Source organism: Plecotus auritus (genome assembly GCF_963455305.1).
Source record: "Plecotus auritus genome assembly, chromosome: 7".
Classification (NCBI taxonomy): domain Eukaryota; kingdom Metazoa; phylum Chordata; class Mammalia; order Chiroptera; family Vespertilionidae; genus Plecotus; species Plecotus auritus.
In genome coordinates, this window is record NC_137774.1 from 96,074,138 (window position 1) to 96,095,046 (window position 20,909).

The 20,909-nt window shown below is 38.5% G+C and overlaps 1 protein-coding gene across 1 annotated transcript in view; it reads left to right on the forward strand.

Annotated features, from left to right (window-relative positions):
• FBN2 (fibrillin 2) overlaps positions 1-16,998 on the forward strand; it is a gene marked incomplete at both ends in the record, with an annotated part of 272,359 nt that extends 255,361 nt beyond the window's left edge. Inside the window, 8 exons of the mRNA XM_080678695.1 lie at positions 962-1,087; positions 2,872-2,994; positions 4,367-4,483; positions 5,336-5,464; positions 7,547-7,666; positions 12,585-12,816; positions 14,595-14,766; positions 16,624-16,998. Of these exons, the coding sequence (XP_080534821.1) occupies positions 962-1,087; positions 2,872-2,994; positions 4,367-4,483; positions 5,336-5,464; positions 7,547-7,666; positions 12,585-12,816; positions 14,595-14,766; positions 16,624-16,998 (1,394 nt within the window). The remainder of the gene's footprint in view (positions 1-961; positions 1,088-2,871; positions 2,995-4,366; positions 4,484-5,335; positions 5,465-7,546; positions 7,667-12,584; positions 12,817-14,594; positions 14,767-16,623) is intronic.
• Between the last annotated feature and the right edge of the window lie 3,911 nt (positions 16,999-20,909).

Genomic DNA, 20,909 nt, shown 5'->3' on the forward strand with positions numbered 1-20,909 from the left:
ACCTTCCGGATGAAGCCGGGGCTGCGAGAGAAGCCCTGGTCCCGGGTCCCAGAGGGAAGCCGGTGCTGGTAGCTGGGGGAAGGAAGGCCTACTCTTGCACAAATTTTGTGCATTGGGCCTCTAGTACAATAATAATAGCTAAAATATTTGTATGTATGATTATGTTTGTATATGCTTTTTGCTAATACTTTTGAGACTTCATATCAAATCTAAGAGGTAGAATTTATTATTCCCATTTTAACAGATGAAGAAACTAAAGCACAAGCTAAGATAACAAGTAATTTTCCTAAGATCACACCCTTTTTAAGGGATGGACCCAGGAATGGAACATGTCTGTCTGACCCCCAAAGGCCATGCTTGTAACCCACAAACTATACTTACTTAAATAAATGTTATTTATTTATTTGAGTGTGCACCAAAACTTAGTGTTTGTAACATATTTACAAAACAGCAACTCTCATAATTGATTAGTGGTTTCCATTTTTTTTGTACAACCAACTAATTTCCTGAAAAATACCATTTTCCTCTATCCCTATGCAGATTTCCAAACCTATATCTGATTATTTGCTAATAAATAATCCCTTTCTTTTGAGTCTAATGCTAGTGCAGATTTGAGGCCAATCCATGGGAAATTATCACAAATTCCAAATTAGTGGAACTTCACAAAGAAAGTTTTCTAGATTCCCCCCATAATAATTCATACTTAGGTTGCAAAATGAGTAAATTTAACAGGGCTTTCAAAACAGTCTTCGTTTGTTTATCTCTTCCCATCACTGCAGATTATTTTTATGTTCCTTCCATGTTGCCATTCGTCTGAATGATGAAAAGGCACTTAGCACTACCATGAATGTTGATTGTTAGTTATTTCATATCAATTTCTTAATTTTCTTGGTTTCTAATCAGTTTTATCCTCAAATATATATTGACTTCTACTTGGTTTCGTTTTTGTTTTGGCCCACAGATATTGATGAATGTAAGGTTATGCCAAACCTGTGCACCAATGGTCAGTGCATCAACACCATGGGCTCGTTCCGGTGCTTCTGCAAGGTGGGCTATACCACAGACATCAGTGGAACTTCGTGTGTAGGTAAGGCAAGACATCTCTGCGCCTGGGAGCTTGTCAACTACTGTTTCCTACAAGTCACTTACTGTCAGGAGAGTATCTTTATTAGGGAGCTCTGGAATGTACATGTTAGTAAAATGATGCCACTCCTTTCAGTAATGTGGCTCTTGGTATCATCATAGTTGTCTAAGGCCTTGTCCAATCATATGGGACACAGAACTGTTCAATTATAAAAAATGAACTTTCAACATTTTATATTTTAATTTAAGATGTATAAGTGACATTTATTTGTCATTTTTTTGATGAGAGAAAAGGGATTTTAGTTGTAGATGTGTGTGTATATAAAGAGGGAATGCTTTGTGCTTGTTTCTCATTGCTGGTTTTTGCATAATATAAATGTCCAGTAGCAAAGCAGTTTCAGTACAGAAACCTTCTACATGTTTACAGTCTCTTTTTCTAATTTAATTTTTTATTGTCTCATCCACGTGATTCTATCACAGATTGGAGACAAGAGTGATTTGCTTTTATTGAGTCTTCCCAAAATATTCAACTTTGTTTTCATTGAAGAAAAAAATATTTTCTCCTTTATGATTCATCAACTTAACATGATATTCTCTAAATTGCCTATTTCATTAATAAAGCGTGGCATGAAAAAGTTAAGAAAAAACAAACTGACTCAGTAAGCATTTGTCTCACTTGGTTGGGCATGAAAGTAATGGAGAATAGGCTCTTAACCATGAGCTTTCAGCATTCTGTGGGTATCAATCAATATGTTTTATGAAGGAAATGTAAGTTGTTTGCTATCAATCAGAGTCCTAGCAGAAAAAAAGGTGGCACAATCAAATGAGGACAGTTTAAGGAGGGTTTAACAAGGGAACTGTAAAGTGTGGACAGTGTGTGCAGAAACCACGGGCAGAGTGCTATGTACTAGGGCAGTGGTAGGCAAACTCATTAGTCAACAGAGCCAAATATCAACAGTACAACGATGGAAATTTCTTTTGAGAGCCAAATTTTTTAAACTTAAACTTCTTCTAACGCCACTTCTTCAAAATAGACTAGCCCAGGCCGTGGTATTTTGTGGAAGAGCCACACTCAAGGGGCCAAAGAGCCACATGTGGCTAGCGAGCCGCAGTTTGCCGACCACTATACTAGGGCCATACTACTCCTGGGCCAAAAGGAGGGAGGGAGAGGTTGCTGGGACCTGGAAGGAGAAAGTTATGCACAGAGGGCTGCCTTGAGAGGAGCTATGACCTCTGATCCCATGACTCAGTCAGTCTGAGCCCACCTTGCAGGGAGAGAGTTGAGGAGACAAGGACCAGCCAGAAGACAGAGGGCAAGAGAGCAGGCTCCTGGGCCCATGAGCAGCGTGGACTAGGGAGAGGACTGGACCTGGCAGGCAAGTGGAAGATTTCCAGCACAGTCCATGACCCCACAAGATACTTCAGGGAGTGTCAGCCTGGAGAAGTTCTGCTACATCTACACGTCAAAAAATGTTTCTAAACTCTTGCTTTTAAGTTTATGGCTCTCAAATTGTAAACCAAAGTACATTAATCTAAAGAATTGAGTGGGTGTTTTAAACCTGGTCAACTGTCAAGATATTATATTTGTCCAAGATCCACAAATTGATCTACAAAGTAAACCAGTGCATTACTTGAGTGAAAATTGTTCTGTGCATCATTTCTCTCTGGCTGTTTTCCATTTTAAGTTGAAGAGGAAAAGCTAAATGAATGAAGTAGGAAGAAGGAGGGAGGAAAGAAGCTAGTTGTTTCTTTTACCAAGACTTTAATCTTCATGTCACTTTGATTTAGATCTTGACGAATGTTCCCAGTCCCCAAAACCATGCAATTTCATCTGCAAGAACAGTGAGGGGAGCTACCAGTGCTCATGTCCGAGGGGATATGTCCTGCAGGAGGATGGGAAAACGTGCAAAGGTGGGGGAAGAGCTTCTGGCATTTGTGACCCTTGTCTATGTCTCTTCTTTCAGATTCAAATTTAGCTAATTGGGGATTATGCCACGTGCACCTCCTTCAATCTCATTTTCTTAGTGACCATTTTATTACTCATAGAAAATTCTAATGAAGGACACATGGTAGGAGGCAGGCAAAATTAAAACCCAAGTTGCAGTGGTTTGTTCCTAGAGCAACCCACACAGATTAAAAAACAAATAAAATTAAAACAAATTAATTTTGGTGAGGGAAGAGATTGAGACAAATAACTAAAATAAGATTTTTATTGTTTCTTATCTAAGATTTCATTTCTGCAAACTATCTTTATTACTGCCAGAGTCTAAAAATGAATTGTTAAATTTTTTTGCTTTGGTAGTATTAAAAATAATTATCAAACTAAATTAGATAATTAAAATAGCTCCAATACTATACTCATATATTGAATTTTATATTACATCTCATCAGTATGAAATTATTAGACTGAGGAAATTCCTGTCTAATTAAATTTTTGAAATACAGATTATGCTCAAGAAAATGAGGTTTTATTTGCAATAAATAAAAAAATAGCAAGCAGTACTGTTCTCTTGTACCTATTTAGTGAACCATTATGAGTAGTTTAATTTTGCACATTTATAAATGAGTACAACTAAAGGGTGTGTGTTTTTAAACTTTAAGATAATTAATTAATCTTGTTTATATCTTATATTGCTTTGTAAATGTACTTAAATATATTTTTCTATCTTAAGTTTCAATCTACCCAGAATCACATTTTGAGTTTTCTGTCAGTCCAGTCTAGCTCTTACTTCCGGGTATGATTAGAGTCACAGATGCTGTGTTTTTGCTTCCTCTGGTGTTTATGATGGTGACTTCATTTGGAACCTGAGACCCTGACTCAATGTTTGCGTTAAGACCTACATCAGTTTCCAAATTCTGTTTTATTTTTATTTAACCCTCTCCTTTAATAGGAATAAGTGACCAGCCATGTACTAAACTGTCCATTCAATGCAAGAATTATAATCTTTGGATAATAACTTTGAGAACAAGTCATGGAAACCACAGTGATTCCTTCATTCAGTTTCTTATTTTAAGAAAACTTTGTGTGATGTATCACCTTCATCATCCTCTCACAGTAGCCCATAATATATATGCTGCTTAAGTACATGAAAAGAAACTCTTGTCAAAAAAAGGAAAAGAAAGAAACTGCTTGTCATATGCACATTGAAGCCTATGAAAATTCCAGCAAAAACTTTGGCAGAATATTCCCAGTAGATCAAACACATCTCGTGTGGCTTCACGACAAAGGATGCATAGCCAGACAACACTGCTCTGATTTGCATGGGCTTCTCTCTCATTTCAGACCTTGATGAATGTCAAACCAAACAGCACAATTGCCAGTTTCTCTGTGTCAACACTCTGGGAGGTTTTACCTGCAAATGTCCACCTGGTTTCACCCAGCACCATACTGCATGTATTGGTAAGACAAAACTACAAATGGGAAAATCTTACAAACTTTGATAGATGCATAAAACTTGTACTTAAAATGGTAATGTCTCAGTACTTATAGTTAAAACCAATCCCTCATAATTAGTGGTCTAAAAATGTTGCTTTCCCTAGCCGGTTTGGCTCAGTGGATAGAGCATCGACCTGCGGACTAAAGGGTCCCAGGTTCAATTACGGATAAGGGCACATGCCTGGGTTGGGGGCTCGATCCTCCTCAGTAGGGGGCGAGCAGGAGGCAGCCAATCAATGATCCTCATCATTGATGTTTCTATCTCTCTATCCCTCTCCCTTCCTCTCTGAAATCAATAAAAATATATTTAAAAAATAAAATAAATAAAAATGTTGCTAATAATATAGATTTTTTTCTCCCTCAGGGATAATATTCAAAGGGGAAAAAAGGTATACTGTGTAGTCTGAGCACACACATATAGTAGGCATCTTCCAAGCAGTGCCTTTCTATTGCATTTTAAATATGTGTTTAGATAAAATCTGATTAAAGGCTCGCTGTAATTTGGACCATGCTAATGAACATGTTGGGGGTTTTAATGTTAAAAGACACATATGTTAAGGCTCTTTCAGTCATATTATTGAAAACCTTGTCCTCAGTCAACTCAAAATATGTTCCACTTTCACATCTCTTGAAATATACTCTTTCTTCCTACTTTTGCCTTTAATATGACAGTGAATACTGGCATCCATTTCCCTAAAGTGCTCTTTTCACATTGGGAAACTTAGCCTTTCTTGGTTCACTTTTTACTTTATGTAGTGAAATTTGAATTATATAATAATTGGGAGGCTTGATCTTCTCCTCCTTTATCTTTGCTAGACAACAATGAGTGTGGGTCTCAGCCTTCCCTTTGTGGAGCAAAGGGGATCTGTCAGAACACCCCTGGGAGCTTCAGCTGCGAATGCCAACGAGGGTTCTCCCTGGATGCCACTGGACTCAACTGTGAAGGTGAGTTTATTTGCTCAAAAACCCTTAATCACATACAGCATGCTGTTTTCTTTTTCCTTCTGAGCCACTAAATAAGAAATGTTGATCATCTCAAAAGAAGAAAAATATATTTAAAAATTTAGGACCCAGCAATTGATTTTTGTTCATAAGTTTCCATAATTATTCTGAGGGCAGAGGAAAACTTTAATGCGCTGAAACGAAAATTTGGTAAGTACAGATTGGCCTCTAAAGTAACTGAACTGTTTACTTCATTATTGATCTAAAAAAGAATTGAACTGAAAAAGAATTCTATACCTAATATGGTTTATAGTAGTGAATGAGTATACCAGGAAAAAAAGGGGGAGGACTTTTGTTCTATGATACTTAAATGTGTAAAATTAACTGTAAGAAAAAGAACCAATTGTCATAGAGGATTGGAAAAAATGTATCGAAAGTATATTGCTAATTATATAGATTTTAGCAGATGGCTGCTTTCATGTTATTTGGTCTGAGACCCCTGATTCACTCTCTTTTCTACAATGGGCATTCCTCTAAAGCTTCCCTGTAGTAGGTATTTCCTATGATGAAGTCCCAGGGAATGTTTCCAGAGGGAATAAAATAAAAATCTGCCTATGGTTCTTCAGTATGTCCATTGTAAGACAAATGTATTAGGATTGATATCTTTAAAAAATACCCATACCAGAGATTACGAGACTATATACAACACCTTTATATTTTATATATAATATTGCAATTTGTGTTTTATTAATTTTAGTCGCCCTCTCCTTATTCTTAGCAATATAAGATTATGGAGAGATTAACTGGGGAACTTATATGCATATATGGATAGCACATGGGCACGAAAAATAGTGTGGCGAAGGCCTGGGAAGGGTGGGTGTTGGAATGGAGGGGGTCAGTGGGGAAAATAAAAGGAGATCCATCTGTAATACTTTCACCAATAATGATAAATTTTAAAAGAAAAGAAATAAATGATTATGAATTCTAGAAATATATTCAAAGTGTTTAAGATACTCTTTATAAGTATTATAGGGCTTTTATATATGTATCTAATTTGCCACTTTTAATATTTTACATTTGAAGTCATTGAGACTTTGAAAGTATTCTGAACATACAGCTGCTTGCCACGTGTGAGTTCAGCTTGTGACGATCCACATAAGATACCATTTATTAATTATCCATATAAATTTGTTACATACACTTCAACATGCCAATTTTATTTCACTCTTTATGGGTAGATTTCAAAGCCTCATTGTCATTCCAAAAGAGTATGCACGTATGAACAAAGAAATTATTCCATATGTGTAATAATACCACATCGTGTCTAAATATAACATTCTTAAATACTTCAAATTTGCCTCTAATTAATCTTGAATGGTAATAAAAAAAATTCTGCGTGCAAAACAATTATAATTTTTAAAAAAATTTTTATTGATTTCAGAGAGGAAGGGAGAGGGAGAGAGAGATAGAAACATCAATGATGAGAGAGAATCATGATTGGCTGCTTCCTGCAAGGCCCCTCCTGGGGATTGAGTGCAACCCAGGCATGTGCCATGACCGGGAATTGAACTGTGACCTCCTAGTTCATAGATCTACGCTCACGCACTGAGCCACACCAGCGGGCAAAACAGTTATACATTTTATGTATCTCTTTAGTGCTTGTATCTTCCTGAAAATGAAGATTACAGTAAATCCCTTTTGAATCTACTAGATATGTAATGCAAATATATTTATATCATTTACCAAATAAATCATACCATCTGCAAGTTAATCCATCCAAAATGCACAGCGTTTGTGATTGCTGTGGTTGAGTTGATGAAATTAAATGTTATTTAGAGCATTGATGTGGTGTGGTCTGGTGGATAGTATAAGAATGAAGTCTTATCTCAGAAACATTCTTTTTTTTTTTCCAGAAACATTCTTTGTACCACCACGGACTAGTAACCATGTGACTTGGAAAAATCACAGCCATTCTTTGTGTCTTGTTTGTTCCCCTGATAATAGCTATCCCAGGCTGTGTTTGGAGTGTATTTAAGGATAGTAGAAAAAAGTTACATGAAGATATTTCTGGGCTTGTTTTTGCAGATGTTGATGAATGTGATGGAAACCATAGGTGCCAGCATGGCTGCCAGAACATCCTGGGAGGCTACAGGTGTGGTTGTCCTCAAGGGTACATTCAGCATTACCAGTGGAATCAGTGTGTTGGTGAGCACTCACTTCTTACATAGCATCTGCTTTTCTGACCTTGAAGTATCTTTAAGTGAAATGATAAAATAATAAAGGTTACTGTTTCTAAGTAGCCTTTGAATCCTAGAACTTAAAAAACAGTGCTTAGGACTGATGCATTATTTTAGTCTTTATACTTGTGTATATTTGAAAATGCCCACAATGAGAGTATGGTTTTAAGTACCTGAACAGTAATGCAACTGGAGCTTTTATAAAAATTTTAATGTTCTGCTAGATATAAGTTTAAGTTTCTGAAGATGGTGTCAAGAATCATCATTTTCATTTGCCAAGGTCAGGGGCTTTTTATCCCCCTCAGACAAATCTAAAGGAATTCAGTCAACTTAATGAGGACCGTCCATCTGAGCTGTCCAGTTACATAGATGTAATGAAGGAGCTGAATTATTTTAAGGTAGAAATAGTACCTAGTTACAGCAGATTATATTAAAACACTCCAGACAGAAGTGTTTGTAAAATCAAATTAGTAGGCACTCTGCTCCGTTTCTTTCATTGATAATAGTCATGGAAACTCTCCTTCTAAGGAGAGTTTGATCAAAGAGAATACCGTTCTCTGAGTAACCAGCTAACTTACCCCACCTAACTTCTTAGTTCCATTTGAATGCACTTCATAGACATATCACCCAATACTCTGTGACATTAGATGCTAGCATAATGGAGCAGAAAGGAGGACAGTGGTCCTGCAGGGAAATAGCAGGGTGCTTCCTGTTTCTCTCTAGTGATTTCAGTTACCCCATATGTACTTCAGATAGTTTACTGTGCTCGAGCTACTCGTTCAGTTAACCTGACTTTATCCTTTATGGTCTTCTCACAAGAAATTTCAAATGACAGTTTAGTGAATTAAGAAAAAAACCAAGATAAATTTCAAAGGAGAAGAACCACCTCTGAAAGTCACAACTATTCCATGGCCATGTGCCAGGTCACAGCATGAATACATCCTCATGGCAAGAAAGGCAAACACTATGAATGATCAAGGGGTTAAGGACAAAGTTTTAAAGGATATCAAAATGATGAGTTAGGCTGTCAACCAAAATCTCCTAAGTGTAATTTATTTTTTCTCTTTACAGAAGAAAGAAAACAAAATATGTTGCAAAAGTCCTTATGCCCTGATATCTTGATTCATAAACAGAGGCAAAGTGTAGGCACACTGTTCAGAATATAGAGAACGGTACTTTTTTACATAGCTATTAAAACAGTTTAAAACAATTTTATTATATTGTGTTGTTCATAACATATGATGTCCAATACTTTATTTAGTAAATAAAATGGACTTCTTGGTTAATTCTATGAAACTAAATGCAAAAGAATGATCCTCTAATTTAATTTCACGTTTCAGCTTATATAGAATTCTTTTTACAGCAGTCATAAATAGAAATGGGATTATGTGTGGAGTATGAACTCAATTTCCAAGTTTTTAAGTTTCCTGAAGTTTCTGTCTATAAACATCTAATGCAAATATAGCTACAGAGGCTTTTACTGAATTTGGCCTGACTTAAAATCAAGACTGTGTGGTATATCCCAGGTCCCCTTTGTGGGGTCTCCTGGAATGATCACCTCAGCAAGGCAGTCACCCCAGAACATCTCACAATGGAGTCCAGCCAGAAGCCCGTGTGCCTTCCAATCGGGAGGGACCCTCTGGACAGAAGGATAAATGTTTTCAAAGATGAGTTCAAAACTAAAGACACATAAGCAGATATCCCCAACTGTAAGGATTCTTTGTGAGCTTGCTCTGCTGAAATGGCACCTGTAAGCAGCAGGTGCCTGAGTAAGCAAGAGGCAATGGACATTTATTTGAAAGGTTCTAGATTTTTCTTTGCAGGGTTGAGGAACCCCTGCTGGTCTCTAATATAATTACAGACTTTCTTGCCTTGAATTCACATAACACAGTTGGAATTTTAACTGAAATACATAACAAGAATAGAATTATACAGCCCATCAGGAACTAATAAAAGCAACAAGAATTATGACAAAATGCAAATTAAAAGGCACAAATCATTTTTATTTGTCACTATGTGTGTGAATATCTTCATTCATATGACTGAGGAGATAGAGAATGAAGTCTTTAAGATAGATTTATCTGGAATCGCCTGGTAAAGGAACAAAACTGCTAGTTAATGCATCAGATTATTTAAATACTGTTAAATTGAAAACCTACAGTGTTGTTAATACTACTTTCAATTTGAGAAGAATGGCAGTTCTTGCCCTGGCCCATGTAGCTCAGTTGGTTGGACATGGTTTTGTGCACCCAGAGGTTACTGGTTGATTCAGATCAGGGCACATGCTGGAGTTGCAGGCTTGATTCCCAGTCTGGGGTGTGCAGGAGGCAGCTGATTGATGTTTTGCTCTCACATCAATATTTTTCTCTCTCTCCCCTGTCTCCCTTTCTTTCTCTCTAAAAATCTTTATAAGAGGAAGGGAGAGAGGGAGGGAGGGAGGGAGGGAGGGAGGAAGGAAGGAAGATGACAGTTCTCTGTAAGTGTTAATATTGACAACAGCTTTTAATTCAAAGGAATAATTTGAGAAGTTTCCAGCCAGTTACCACAGGACATTTATCCAATTCTGGTGCATAGATTATACAGATGTAGGTAACATTCTCAAATATTTGCAAGCATAACAATTATTCAAAATTGAAAATAAGTGAATATTATTAACATTTGCATATGAATAAAAATTAGGTCTTAATATATGAAGCTTTTAGTTATTTAGTGTTAGTAACTTACAGTTGCTTCTATGCCCTTTCAAAATAATTTGAACATAAGCTTGATAAGGCTTGAGTCAACTCAAAATATTTCTCACACAAAAATAATCTGACTATTTTAAAAGTCAGATTACACAAGTGTATAAAATTATACTAAGATGTACATTTATAGCATATAAGCATGAAATATATAATGGTGCTTCCAAAAATATTATATATTTAAATTTTTTCTTGTCATTGGTATGTTAAAATGAAATTTATTCAATTATTCAGTTTTTCCTGGTACATTTTCTACTTAACACAATGTCTAATACTATATTCATAGAAAGATCATTTTGTTAAATTGTAACCTAATTTACATTCTCCATTAGTAGAGAAATGGTGCATATAAATGTCCTATTTAATTATAAAATCAGAGGAGCCTTTGTGGCAGAAATAAAATGGCAGTTATATTTATGTCACAGGTAGCTTCATTATTATGAATTTATTTATATATCTCCTCCCCATGAAATGAAGGCTAAGAATTGGTACATATTAGGTAATCATAGATTTTATATCCAGTGATTAAGAATTATACATTTGGCGGTCTGATTTAATTCTGAAACTATAATCATGATACAAAAATGTACCTAATAACATCTACCCTCTCAGTAACCTCTGTGCCGTACTTAATGGAGTTTAATTTCCTGTCTGAGAGGCCTCTTCGCTGAGACGCCATCTGCGTCTTCCATAACCTCCCTGAGCCATGCGGCTCTGCCCTTCCCTTTGCCTGTTGTGTTCCAGGCGCACACTCTCTTGCAAATAGGCTCATTTCCCCACATGGCCTGAAACATGTACCTATCACATATTAAGTAAACAGACACACTGTGCTCCACTGGAGTCACAAGAATTTGAAAGAACCTCCCACAGGACAGATGTGACTTGTGTCCAGGGTGAAATTTGAATTATAATAAACTCCGAAGGAGTCCAGCCACGTGCTGTATACCAACCAGACAGTTGAGAGCTCAGTTAAGTTGTAGTCTCCAAATTTAAAAGCACACTCTTTGGACTTGTAAAAGTGATAAATGCAACTGAAGGTATAACATAATTATCCTGCTGTCAGGCATTTAAAGTATTAATGTTAGTCATTAAGCCAGGAAAGTCGGTGTCAGCTGATGCTGGATGCAGACAGTCTCAGAAGGCACAGTCTGCACCTAAGGGGTTCTCACGCAGGTAAACGTTGATTGTTGGTTCAGTAGACCCAATTAAATAATGTTTATTTCAAGTATTTTCACTTAGGGTATTTAGATTTTTATATGTTTTCTCCATCTACAATATAATGAAGGCTTTGGAAATTGCTGGGAGAATGGACACAAATACAGATACAGATGTAGGCTTTTTAACACAGAGATATAATTCACATAACCATAAAATCCATCTTTTTAAAGTGTACAGTTCATGGTTTTTAGTATGTCCTCACAAGAGTATGCCACCAGCACCACCACAGCATTTTCAGCACCCCGAAGAGTTCATCCCCATTAGTATGGTTCTTCATTTCAGGCTCCCACAGGCCTCACAATGAGTAATCTGCTGTCCCTGTGAATCTGACTGAGGTGTGGACTGGTGAACTATCCTGCTGTTAAGAGAATAGAAGAGTGATGCTGTAGGCAAACTGCAAATACCTGTCCCAAAGCGTTGCCAGCAGGTTCATAAACAGCACAAGCAGTATATAAAAGTGTTGGGTAATTTCCTAGCTGGTTTGGCTCAGTGGACAGAGCATCCGCCCACGGACAGAAGAGTCCCGGGTTCGGTTCCAATCAAGGGCACATACCTTGGTTGCAGGCTTGATGCAGTGCGGGAGGCAACCAATCGATGTGTCTCTCTCACATCGATGTTTCTCTCTGTCTCTTCCCTTCTCTTCCCTCTCTCTCAAAATCAATGGAAAAATATCCTCGGGTAAGGATTAACAACAAAAAAGTGTTGAGCAAGGTTTTTTACAGCTATAATTTAGGAGGATTTGTTGGATTTTGGCATTTTATTATTTTATTTTCACATACTTTGCAAGTCAGCCATCGGACTGAATGTTTTATAAATGCTGTTGTAGAGTTCTTTCTACTGTGAAATCATAGGTACTTTGAGACTCGGGCCCTCCTCTGTGTCACCGCCGCCTTCCCCAGGTCATATTTTCTTACTTTTTGTTCATAGACGAGAATGAGTGCTCCAATCCAAATGCCTGTGGCTCTGCTTCCTGCTACAACACCCTGGGGAGTTACAAGTGTGCCTGCCCCTCCGGGTTCTCCTTTGACCAGTTCTCCAGTGCCTGCCACGACGTGAATGAGTGCTCATCCTCCAAGAACCCATGCAATTATGGCTGCTCCAACACGGAGGGGGGTTACCTCTGTGGCTGCCCACCTGGGTACTACAGAGTGGGACAGGGGTAAGGCCATCATCCTTCCGCACACAGGAAAGCAAGGGTGATCCAACAGGGTGGGTCCAACTCGGGTTTCCTCCCTGAGTTCAGGCATTCAAGCCGCCTGGCACTGCAAGGAAGTGAATGGTGATTAGAAGCTCAAGAGACGAAAGCATTGGTCACTTAGGATATAGGAGGGAGAAGCACTAAGAAGGCATATGGATTATATCCATGTTGCAGGATTATCTCCCGGGTGATGTGCATTAGACTTGAATTTGTAAACAAATAGCACTTTCTTGCTCCGCATAAAGGCCTGAATTGATTCAGTCGGGTCCCTCAAGGCCAGAGACTAGCAGATATTTTAAAATGCAGCTTACATGTTGCCGTAGACACCTGGGTTGTGAGGCACAAGTGGAAATGGCTTCTCTTAGATTTTTCTATGAATTTTGACAGGTGCCAGCCTAGTGGTTCCTGAGGAAGGAGTGTGTCCCTCTCTCTGTTCATCAGGCTTTATATTACTGTCCATGGAAGACCTGCCTCATTGGTGTGGCACTGCTCAGAGCGAGGCTGGCTCCACAGGGCTGCGTTTCCTCCAGCCAATCACACGTTCCCAAGTACAACCTCTCAAGCCCTGTGGGCTGGGGCTGAGGTGCTGGCCACCTGCCTCCTTGCATCAAGGCAGCCTGTCCTCAACAGCACGGAAGGTGGGAACTGAGGAGTAGCTTAGGGTCCTCTTCCTCAGAAAGAGCAGAGTATGAGACAGGCACTGAGCGGGGTGTACTCATCTGTCCACCATTGTTACATCATAATGCTTGAAACAAAAGGCGTGGTCTAGACATTGACTCTTTCACTAACTCAGATAGGACTTGAGAAATCTCAGTCGTTACAGCAGAGAGCTTTGTTGTGAGCAGGACTTCTCTTAGCACTCTCTTGGAACTTCATACTCTGCTTTTGCTTTCCCCAGTTAACTACACTCAAGTGCTTCATCCAATTGGGATTAAAAATTGGTGATGCCGCTAAAGGAAATGAAAACATGAATCTGAAAAGATATAGGTACCTCTGTGCTCATTGCATCACTATTTACAATAGCCAAGATATGGAAACAACCTAGATGTTCATTGATAGGTGAATGGATAAAAAAGATGTGGTACACATACACAGTGGAACATTATGCAGAACAAAATATTGTCATTTGTGACTACATGAATGGACCTAGAGGGTGTTATGTTAAGTAAGATAAGTCAGACAGAGAAAGAAAAATAATGTGTGTTTTCATTTATATGTGATATCTGAACAACAACAAACACAGACTCACAGAAATAGAGACCAAAGGATGGTTGCCAGAGGGGAAGGAGATGGGGGGATTGCTGAAAAGGGTGAATGGGGATATAGTCAATAATATTGTGGTAAGTTTGTATGATGACTGATTACTACTAGAATTAATGGGGTGGTCACATTGTAAGGTATACAAATGTTGAATCACTATATTGTACACCTGAGACTAATATAACTAGTATAATTTTTTATACCAACTATGCTTAAGTTTAAAAGGTTGTATTAAAGAAAAACATTGGGAGAAGCTTAGAACTCACTCTCAGAATTTTGCTGTTCAAAATAAGGGAAAATCTTGTGTATGAAGTGTTAAAGAAAAGAGCTACAGAGACAATATATTAAGTTTGTATTTGTATGAGCTTAGATTTTGCTTTGTTGGTGTTTTTTCTGAAAAGTCTTTGCTCTACCACTGGAAAGCTATAGTCAAAGTTAAGGATAAAATCTAACAATTCCTTGCTTCTTGTTGCAAATAGCCACTGTGTCTCAGGAATGGGATTTAACAAAGGGCAGTACCTGCCAATGGACCCAGAGGTGGATGAGGAAAACGCTCTGTCCCCGGAAGCCTGTTATGAGTGCAAAATCAACGGCTACTCTAAGAAAAATGGCAGACAGAAGAGAAGTGTTCATGAGCCCGAACCCTCTGCTGTGAGTAAACCTCACTTTTGTTTTGTATCAGATTTTATCCATATGGAGTCACCTTTATGTATATTATGCAGTAAACCTTTATGTAGGTTTCAGGCTCAGTGAAGCTAGAACTAGCTTGAAATTTAATGGCTAAATTAGTGGACTCAACATAGCAGAGACAAGTAAATAAAATAAGTTGATTTTTAGCTCAAAACACAAGGACGGGGAGGTGGGGAAAGACTTTAATATTCACCATTTCAGTCATATGTTTTTCTTTTTGATTTATGCCAAAGGGAATAAGATGCCCACCTAGAAATACCTATTTGAAATGATTCAAAAAATTACTTTAAATGTGCCCAGTTCTGTTTTATGCATTTGTAGTAAAGTAGGCTGATTTTCATTTTCAGTAGTTAAGCCAAGTAGATCTCATATTTTGTGTCATTTGTAAGTTAGATGTTCCTCCCATGAAATGATATCTCCAAATAACTTGTAGTTTGTAAAGACCTGAAGATCTAAATTGCCTGCTGCTGGTGTTTGCTGATCGTAAATGGCCTTCAGCAGAGACGTTTGGGGGGTGGGCCACAGGCTGCCTGATTTTGACCTTGTCCCCTGGCCCTCCCACTTGTTACTGATGTTACATGGGACATGCTAACCTAACCTCTCTCTGTCTCAACTTTTTCACCTATAAAATGGGAACAAAAATACTGCTGAAGGGTGATGGGAGGATTAATTGAGTTTATACTGTGAAGTGCTTAGAATGGTACCTGGCATGTATATTACACTTGTTCAGTGAATCTCACTCATAATATCTAGAAATGTTGATGATTTTCCCTAAGATCAGGGATAGCACCACCCCCTTCAGTGAATGTTACTGAGAAATTCATCCACCAAAAATAGCTACCTGGCTGTGTGAACTGGGCAACTTGCTTCGGTTTTCTGGGCCTCAGAAACTTTATCTATAAAATGAGATTTTTCTAGCCGAAAGGTCTGTGATTCTACTTTATAATAATAAGTAGGCCAGTGTTAGAGCTGCCTTAAATAGACTAAGGTACCTCACTGATTAAATAGGATGATTGAGATTGTCATCAAATCCAGAAATTCTCTCTGTGAAACCTTCCCAATGTGGGACTTGGGATGCGAGTCTGTCTGAACACGGATGGGCACTCGGGGCCATTATAGCCAACAGGTACCCAATCAAAGCATTGGTTGTTGTTTTGTTTGTTTGTTTATTTTTGTTTCATTATTTATTTTACTAAGATAACATTCTTAAACCTCCCATCCCTCTGATCAAGTGGGACTTGGTTTATCTGGTCCCTGCCCCACTGGCTTTTACCAGAGCTGATTCAAATCTGAGCCCTGAGGACTACAGTTCCCTGCCTGTGCACCAAGTGCTCTCAGCAAACACGCTCCCGCACTCTGCTTGTGCGTTGTGGGCCTTACAAAACAAGCCGAGCCTTCTGAGTGCAGATTCCTCTGGGGACAGTCCCTGCTGGTGGATAACAGCTGCACTTCTTTTGATCCCAGCAAGAAAAAAAAAAAAAGGCAATTATTTTCTAAATTATCTTTATTATTAAGAAGCATGATATTCCATAAACTCATCAGAAAAACTTGAAATGTGAATACTGTCTGTAAGCTCAGCCCTGTAACTTCACCTGGTTAAGGCCCAGAGCTTTACACGACACACACTGTGGCATTGACCTTCGCTTCCAGCCCACATGAAGCTACAGTCACCACTTCCCAAGCACTTCTCCTAAGGAAAGTGCAGAAAGGGGGAGCAATAGGTCTTCGCTGTGGCTGCAGCCTCAGCCACCAGTCCCCCTCTGGGTCCTCTCCTGTGCTACAGATGCTCCTCCCACATCATTTCCTGCTTTTTCTTAGGTTGAACAGATCAGCCTGGAGAGTGTGGACATGGACAGCCCCATGAGAATGAAGTTCAACCTCTCTGGCCTTGGCTCTAAGGAGCACATCCTGGAACTCATGCCCGCCATCGAGCCCCTCAACAACCACATCCGCTATGTCATCTCCCAAGGGAATGACGATGGCATCTTCCGCATCCACCAAAGGAACGGGCTCAGCTACTTGCACACGGCCAAGAGGAAGCCGGTGCCTGGCACGTACACACTGGAAATCACGAGCGTCCCTCTCTACAAGAAGAAGGAGCTTAAGAAACTGGAAGACAGCAATGAGGATGACTACCTCCTAGGGGAACTCGGGGAGGCTCTCAGAATGAGGCTGCAGATTCAACTCTATTAACACTTGCAGACTTGGTTCCAGGCTCAAATCCCTGCACAGCCAGCCTTCAGAAGCCTTTGAGAATCAATGACTAATTTTAAGGAGGAAAAAAAGACAACTTTTGTTTCTTTCCTCCCTGTCTCAGCTTCAGAATGTTGACCCTCACAGGGTGGGATAATTTAGACTCTGGTGTGGCCAAAGATTTGAGTACAAAGGCAACCGTGGTTACTGTATTTTTTATATAACTTCACTTTAAAATATATTAAAAAAAACTAAATGTTCAAGAGATCAGCATATGGCACTAAATGCACAAAAATAATGTGAGCTTTTTTTTTCCTGTTAGCAGTCTGTAACACTTTGGGTATTTTGCTATAGTTGCTAATTAAAAAAAATATAGATGTTTATTTATTTTTAATGCAGTAATATATGGAGAAATGAACAAACTATGTAAACAAAAAGGGAAACTCACTTGTTTTTCTTTAGATTTATAAATTTGAGCTATTTCTTTTAGAGGTGCTTTTTAAAAATTCAGTAGATTCAAGAGATGTTTCCTTTGGTTTTCTGCCAGTCGTCCAACTGGTACACATCTGATTATCTTAAAGAAAGCCTCGCAGAGCTGAATGGGCAGTGTAATCAATAATTTAAAAGACGGAAGTGTCATTAGCTCCTTTACAAAGGAGATCAAAGCCAGAGCAGCTCATTGTGACGATATTTCACATCACCAGACACACCAGGCAATGAAGATGAAGCACAACACTGTAGCAAAATACCTTGACTGCTTGTGAGACCAGTAGCGTTGCAGGCCAAACCGTACTGTATTTCCTTCTCATAACCTCAAGGAAGCACATGTGCTCCCCACAACACCTCATTCGTACCCAGGGTGTGCTGCGTACTTGTGGTACTTAGGCAGCTGAAGAACTGCCGTTCCTTTGAAAGGGAACACCTGGCATTCTGTAGTGTTTGGTGCTGTCTTAGATTAATGGTGCATTTATTATGTTCAGGCTATTCCAGGATTGCCATATGTGCAAACAAATCATGCAGTGCAGCCAAGGAATATATGTTGTTTTTTTTTAATCCATTTTTTTAGAATTTTCATTAATACTGTAGTTATACACCATATGCCTCGTTTTATCATAGCCTATTGTGTATGAAAGATGTTTGTACAATGAATTGATTTTTAGTTTGCTTTAGTCATTTAAAAAGATATTGTACCAGAATGTGCTATAATAAGAGTACGTCTCCCATGTTCTTCTCAACCCAAGAACCTGTCCCTGGACCAGTGACCAAACCTCATATGTGAAATGGCCAAAGCTCATGCAGGCTCTGGGTTGTTCCTCTCACACCTGTGCTGACCAAAGATTAGTCACCAGTTATATCCAGTTTGGGGTTCTTTTGTTTTGTTTTAATAACTAAAAAAAAAAAAAAAAAAAAAAAAAAAGAAACAGTGTAAATTTGTAATCAAGTGTTTGTGAGGAAAAACTTATGGTTTGGGGTCTTGTTTGTTTTTGTAGGTCTATGTATCAGATATGACACTTTTCTTGCAATAAAGCTTATTTTGGGGTAGTTTTCTGATTGGGAGTTTTATGGGACTATGACCCCTGTTGATTTTGTGGGAGTGGCCAGGGGCTTGGCTTTATGGGGACCTGTATGAAAGAAAGTACCAGAAAGCAAGTGAGGCCCACTTATAGGAAGACAAGGGAAGGTTGTCAAATCTGGGACACAAGTTAGCAGCAGTGTTCAACCGACCAGTACCACTTAAAGTCGCATTCAAATAGAAGGACACAATCGGGGCAGTTAGCTGTTCACTTCCAAACAGAGTCGAAGCCTCCTAGGAGCTACCTTCTAAGACCTCAGAATTTCTCCACTTCATCCTCACATGCGCTTGGAGTGCCATTGTGTTAAAGCACCCTAAACCAACTGCGGGGAAGTCGAACATTCTCTCAGAGAGCCTTTCTTTTCTGGCTTTTCCTGAGCTGGAATGGTTAAGCAAAAGTACGTCGGCGTACAGCAGGCCCAAAGGTATCTTCACCCTAAACCATCCTAAGTGTCACCCACCATCTCTTGCAGTGTCACCCACTTTTCCTCAGCGGAGAAGTGGCTAGAGATGACACGTTATTTAACACAAACTCTCTTCTGATTCACGGTTGAAATGAGTACAGAAACGCCTTGGAAGTTAATTCAATATCAGGTTTGAGAATTTGTGTGGTTAAATTTTTCATCTAAAGAATAAGAAAACAAAGATTATAACTGATCTTAATGCTGTTCTTTGCCAATCAGAAATTAGCTGCATGGAGCAAGGAAAATATGTATTTGCCTCGGGGCATCCTTTAAAACTTAACATGCATATTCTGTTTCATCTGGCATCTATTATTGGTACAGCATGAGCACTGTAATATGAAATTACCTGGAACCAAACTTCTCTAACGCTGAATGTTGAGAGGCAACAGTCCCGGTTTAGCTTTAACTTGCTTTTGAGGCCACTTGAGAATCCATACTATTAGGTGCTTTACACAGAAAACATAAAAGACCGTTAGAGGATTTACACAGAAGAATGTAAGGGAAATGACTAGTGCAAGATGCTCCTTCATGGAAGAACCTTCTCAGGCACCTCTGGTAGCATGATTGCAATTCTCATAGTGTGAGCACTGACAAAGCCTTGATTAATTTGTGTCTCTGGTAATTAACTGCTAATGATATCGTATGTACCATTTTGTCATTCTCATTCATTGTCTCCTCAGAAATTACCTCGGCTAGGTTACAAAAAACTGCACAAGAGTAAAGTATGATGTAAGCCCTGACATATAAACCAAATCCGATAGATTTTGGATTATTGCTTATTGATAAGCAATAATTTGTTCTTCAGCTGACATGAATTAGCTTTCCACTAATATTTAGGTTTGGAGCTTTTTAAATTTGATTTTGCTGCTTATTTGTGGTAGATGAAACTTGGTTATGTTTTCACATGAGCATTGAAAATAATTCAGGGTAATATATAAGAATTTTACTCAATTCAAACATGTGCCCTTTTTCATTATCTAGGAACATCAAACAGAATCATTCATATAATCTGCCCCTCCTCAATATTCTCAGGGGTTTGTTTTGTTTTGTTTTGCATCCATTGCCTTCTTGGTTCACAGAATAAATGCTTGGGATGGGGAGTGGGAAAAACAACTAAAATTTACAAAGCATCAGTCTACTTGAGTCTACAATTCTTTAGGTTCATATTGTTAATGCTTCAAGGGAAACGGGTCAATTCATTTGTTAATTTGAACCCTGAGGAACTGCCAATATTTGGCCACGTTTGACCTACAAAATGGCAATTTTATTTGGTTCAATTGAATAGTTTAGAAATATTCACATTTCTCAAGAATAGAGTGAAAATTTCCCTTCTCTTTGAAAGAACCAATTCCATTCATGACTTTCCATGCTATTTGTGGCCCATTCTACCCCTAATTTACAGTAGTCCACAGGAGAATATACATAATTTATTCAAACAGCTACTTTCTTTCACGCTCCAAAAACTTTGGAAAGAGTCTAACACACATATTTGGGACCTTAAAGGGATTATTGGAATCTGTTTAAAGATAAAGGCAAATCCATTGAGAATGGTGAAAATACAGTACAATGTTTAAAAAAGAGAGGGGAGGGACTTTAGGAATCTTTACTTCTGGAGACTGGAAAGATTGTGATTCATGAACACCCCAGAGAACATAAGGGGGATGGATAGCGTATTTGCAACTCAGCCAGCCTGAAGTCTCTGGTTTCTTTTCTTTTCTTTTCTTTTTCAGCATGATTGCTTTCTCAAATAAATACAAAGCCACAGTTACCTTCCTTAATAAGGAATATGTGTTTCTAAGCCTAGTTTTCCTTGAAAATCCTTTACATGTACAGAGCAGTGGGTATCCTGAAATACAATGTACAGCTCATTAAAA